Raw genomic sequence first — 4,997 nt, forward strand, 5'->3', positions numbered from 1 at the left:
GTCCATCAGAGAGCATGATTGGCAATTTTCGTCATAATCTGCACATTATTAGCATCAAAATTGACGTGGCAGTTAACACTGGTGGGTTTTGATGTGCCTTTCTTCAAGTTCAAGGAAACCCCTCCAGTATCCGGGGTTGGCAGAGCGGGTCTCAACAACCCAGCGGTGGCTTTGCAGAGGCGAAGGCTTAATACACATGCGTGAGAAATATGCCAAGGACCATTTTACCCTAGGAACAGGAAAGCTGGGACCGAAAAGGATGAAGGGAATAGAGTTCGAACTCAGAAAAGTGTCTAAGAAAATGCTTCAGGATAATAGCATATATCTAGAGATTCAAGTATTTCCCAGATGAAGTGGAACCCGGAAGTTGAAAACTGAGCTAAAAAACGTTCTTTCAAATACTCCAGCGATCTGTCAATCTTGCCCTCCCCTTCTCTTCCTTTCCCGGCTTGGCTGTGGAAACCTCATTAGCCATTACTTTTTGCATAAAATATTCAAGACACCTCCATCCCTAACCAAAAATCAAGAGAGAGAATGGTGATGGATCGACAAGAGGGGAGACGAGGCACCACCTTCTCCCAACTCTGCTTTGTCCTTCCCGGGGAAAGCAACCACAGCCCTGCCCGCTTTGATCCCGCAAGCAGTAAACAACCATTTCACAAAACGCACCCGCAGCCATCCGCGCTCTTCCTCCGCCCCCCTGGCCTTCTCCTCAGACTGCCCATTCTTCCGCTCTCCTCAGACAGGGCCCCTAACAAGCTCAGGCTGAGAGAAAAATTGCCATCTACCCTCACCCTCGTTTAAAGAAAAGAAAAATAGGTTAAAAAAAAAAAAAAAGAGCAGCAGCAGGAACCTCGGGGTGACTTTCCCTCCCGCACAAAGCACTAGCGCACATCATTCCCCTCTCTTTGTTGTGGTTCTCCGTTGCTTCTGGCCACGTGGTTTCGCGAGTAACCCGGGCATGAGGGTTTATAACCAGGGCCCCAGACGCCAGAGAGTGGTTTGGGGACAAGGGGATTGTCTTCGAGGAAGACCAAGAGCTCGGGACAGAGGCGGGAAGCGGGGCCTGGGCAGCGGAAAACATACTTGTTGAAGGGGAGGCGGCTGGGTAGCAAATACAAAAATAGAAATAATTTGAGGGGACACCCGCCGTGCTTTCGCGCCCGCTCTTTTCCCCCAATCCTGGCAGGTTCCCTTAGGCCTCCCGCGCCGGGGCGCCCCCTGGCGGCAGCTTTAGCAGCGGGCAGCGGGCAGCGCGCAGAGGGCACGTGGGCGCCCAGAGGACGCGGGGAGCGCTTAGGGGCCTCCTGGGCACACTCCGAGCTGCGGGCACGGCCCCCTGGCGGCGGCGACGTAGTTATCTGGTGAGCGGCGCCTCGTCCCTCTGGTCCGGCGGGCTCACGGCGGTCTTGCTAAGCACAGCGGCTGAGTAGGGCAGGAAGCCACTCTCAGAGCGCGGGGCCGCGGCGCTGCAGCCGAAGTCCGAGCCGCCGGCGGTCCCCGCGCCGCCACCACCGCCTCCCCCGCCACCCCCACGAGAACCCAGGGCTGCGGCGGCTGCTGCAGCGGCGGCTGCGGCCGATTGACTGCTGTGGCAACTGAGGCACGAGCAGGGTGCGGAGCCACCGCTGGGGGGCGCCCCAGCCGCCGCGGCAGAGGAGGCCGCAGCCGCAGCAGCTGCAGCAGCCGCGGCGGCCGAGGCCGCGCTGTTGAGCCCCGCGGCGGCCGCGGGCGTCTGGTAGAGGCCCGGGTGGCGGAAGCTGCACAGCAGCTCAGGTCGCGAGTAGGGATGCGAGAGGGCGCGGAAGGTGTCCAATGGGCGGATGGAGGTGGCAAAGGGCGATGAGGCCGCGGCCGCTGCTCCAGAGGCCGCAGCGGCGGCGGCAGCAGCCGTGACGCCCACGTGCGGGTAGTAGTGCAGCGGCACGTGCGAGTGGAAGGGGTAGGGCAGGCTTCCGGTGGCGGCCGCGTGCGTCATCATGTAAGTGTAGAAACTGGGGTCGGCTGGGTGAGGCCACGACATAGCCAGGCGCTGCCGCTTGTCCTTCATGCGCCGGTTCTGGAACCACACCTGCGGGGAGAGCCGCGGCGCGGCCCGAGTTAGGGAGCACCCCAGCCCCAGCCCCAGCCCTAGCCCCAGCCCTAGCCCCACGTCTCCCCGCCCCTCTGGGACCTCTGAATGGCCTGGCCTACTCCCCTCAGCCCGGATCCAGCTCCCAGTCCCGTCTGCCCTCCCAGCTGGGACAGAGCGGGCGGCAGTGTGGACCGCCGTGGGCACACCCTCCGCAACGAAAAGACTCTAATACCCAGTGTCCGACTGCTTCGGCCCTTCGGCCTTCTGCTCCCTTACTTTTTGCTGCGTTTTCTCGTCCCAACCCAATTTGTCCTCACCTTCCCGCCACCCGCCAGGCCCCGCTCTCAATCCTAGATTTTGCACGGGGGTTCTAGGCCGCCTTTGAGGAGAGGCTGCGGTGGCAGCTTTTATCAAAGGTCGCTGCGCAAGATGTTGAGTCCTCTGAGCTGCAAGAACCTGCCTGGAAGGTCACGGGTTCGATTTTGATATTGAAGGGATGATTTTGTTGGAATCATTTGCCTCCAATGAGTGGCGGGAATAACATCCTCTTAAACTGAGAAAGGGACTTTTCTACCCCTCCCAGTGCGGTATCTAATGAAAACATCATTCTCTAAATAAAAGAAAGCCAGAGTAAACCTAACGTAGATCTCCACACCCCTCCCCACCCCGCGGAGTTTATTTTCTTTTTCTAGAATGTCGGGTGCTCCGTGAAGTATTCACCAAGTCGCCCAACCTCCCAATCTATCTCTCCCGGTCGTATAATAAAATTAATCGCCTAAAATATATATAAATAGGAACAATTTAATTACATTGTCTCCCCGGAATTTGCCCTTTTCCCGTTGCCCGGGAGAAAAAAATGGTTAGGAAACTACTTTCTTAACCCAATCGATTTTTAAAATATAGTATCCTTTTCTCCGTGTTGTAACCATTTATGTGGAAAATTAATCTCCCAGACCAAGAGCAAATGAAAAGTTCCACATCTGGTTCGTACCAGAGGAACAAAGACCAGCCAGCTGTGCTGCCAAAGGGAAAGTGGAGCCATGGACGTGGGGCAGGGGCACCTGGACACGCGAACGTTTGTGGCATTCCGGGGCCTTCCCAGGTCAGCCGGACTGGACAGCCCTTCTGATTTGGTAGCTGAGAAATAAATATGCCAACTCCTTTGGTGACTCTCCCCCTCGGGTTTGCAGGCCCCAGCTAAATCGAGTCACCCAGAAAGGAGAAACAAAAATCAACCCAGACACCCCCAGGGAGGCTAGAACAGGCGCGTGTTGGAATCGATACCTTGATGGTGGTTTCTGGCAGGTTGAGCGCAGCGGCCAGCTCACACCTGCGGGGCCGCGACACGTAGTTTTCTCGGTAGAACTCCTTCTCCAGGCGCGCGATCTGTTCGCGGGTAAACGCCGTGCGGTAGCGGCGCACCTGATCCGCACCAGAGCCAGAGCCGCCCAGCGTCGCGCCCCCGCCGCCGCCGCCGCCGCCGCCGCCGCCTCCATGCAGGCTGCCGAGGCCGGAGCCCGACGCAGACGTCGTCGTAGTGCCGGCGGCCGAACCGCTCTCGGAGAACCCTGGCAAAAAAAACAGCCCGCAGCGCCTGAGTCACTGTAGGGCCGAGATCCCCGCGCTGGGGCTGCGCGCGGAGGAGGGGAGCCAGGAGAGGAAGGCGAGGCTCTGCCTGAATTGATGGGGTCTGTCATGCTTACAAATTGCTGCCCTTAATGGAATCAATAAAGTTTGGAGAGCACTTCATAACCAAATAATACGAACTCGATTAGGGTGGTTTTTAAAAAATAATAATAATTGGAGATTTTCAACTCAGTGGGAAAATTGGCCGAAAGAAAGTGCCTACGTCCAGGCGCAACTTAGGAAGCTCTGGGTATGCCCTGGTCTGGAGACCACTGAGCAGCTTTCTATACGGCCTCTAACCCTTCTTTAACTGTCTTCTGGGTTTGTTTAAAATTTTAAGATTCGAAAACTAGCAGCCGCTCAAACCGGAACCATCAAGGGGGTGGACCTTACTTTTTAACTTTTCCTCGGCTAACCCAAGCGAGTCTCCCAGAGGCTCCCGGCGAGGCTCCCCCGACTCGCTCAGAATGCCCCCTCCACTCGGCCTCGGGAGCGCAAAGGCAGAGGAGTTCAAAGCAGCTACTCAGGGCACTCTTCCCCTGGCGCGACTCTGCGGCTGGCTAGGGGTCGGTCGGCTCGCACCGACTTTTAGAGCCGCACGCAGAAACCTTTTCTCGCGCTCACGAGTCCCGGCAGGCCAGCGGGCAGGCCAGCGAGCGGGCCTGGAGCTCCAGGCCTGAGCCTCTTCGAGGGACTCAAGGATCAGAGCCCGAGGGCACGGTCCCCCGCAGGCGCCGCGCCCTGGCCGGAGTCAGCTCCCTGCAGCTTGCTGAGGGTGAGAGGAGGGCAAAGGTACCAGGAAGGGCCGGCAGCGGCCCCGAGGAACAGGGAAGATGGAACTGGAGAGCGCGGCGCGGGCGGCGCAGTTACCTTTGCCATTGTTTTCCTTCAGCGGCGTGGTGCTGAGGCCGCCGGGGGAGCGCAGCGCCGAGCAGCCCACCTCCACGTCGCTGCTCATGTCCGCCTCGGCGGCCGCCTCTGAATAATGGCCCGGCTTTTTTCGGCTGTCCGCGGCAGAGGCGATTTCGGAGGAGACGGTGCTTTCGCTGCCCGGGTGCTGCAGGTTGAACAAAGTGTCTATTTCGAATTTGCCCTTGGCAGGGAGGTCTCCCAGAGCGCTGTGCAGAGGGGCGGACGGCAGGCGCGGGCTGAGGCGAGCCGGGTGCTGCGAATTTTCCAGGGCCTCGAGTACGGCATTGCCAGAGGAGTCGGACAAATTGGAGAACCTCTTGCCGGCCGTGGGGCTGTGCAGCCCTCTTTCCATCAGAATCATCTCTTTTCTTATTCTTTCCATCAT

At 58.5% G+C, this 4,997-nt stretch overlaps 1 protein-coding gene across 1 annotated transcript; it reads right to left on the bottom strand.

Annotated features, from left to right (window-relative positions):
- Positions 1-1,357: 1,357 nt before the first annotated feature.
- On the bottom strand, positions 1,358-4,997 carry EVX2 (even-skipped homeobox 2). The gene is made up of 3 exons (XM_090268002.1): positions 4,571-4,997; positions 3,359-3,642; positions 1,358-2,071 (listed from the first exon to the last, which is right to left on the bottom strand). The coding sequence occupies exons 1-3, from the start codon at positions 4,995-4,997 to the stop codon at positions 1,358-1,360; spliced, it is 1,425 nt and encodes a 474-aa protein (XP_090124128.1).

This window comes from Furipterus horrens, unplaced genomic scaffold, assembly GCF_987537825.1.
Source record: "Furipterus horrens unplaced genomic scaffold, mFurHor1.1.pri manual_scaffold_1, whole genome shotgun sequence".
In the NCBI taxonomy this organism is placed as follows: domain Eukaryota; kingdom Metazoa; phylum Chordata; class Mammalia; order Chiroptera; family Furipteridae; genus Furipterus; species Furipterus horrens.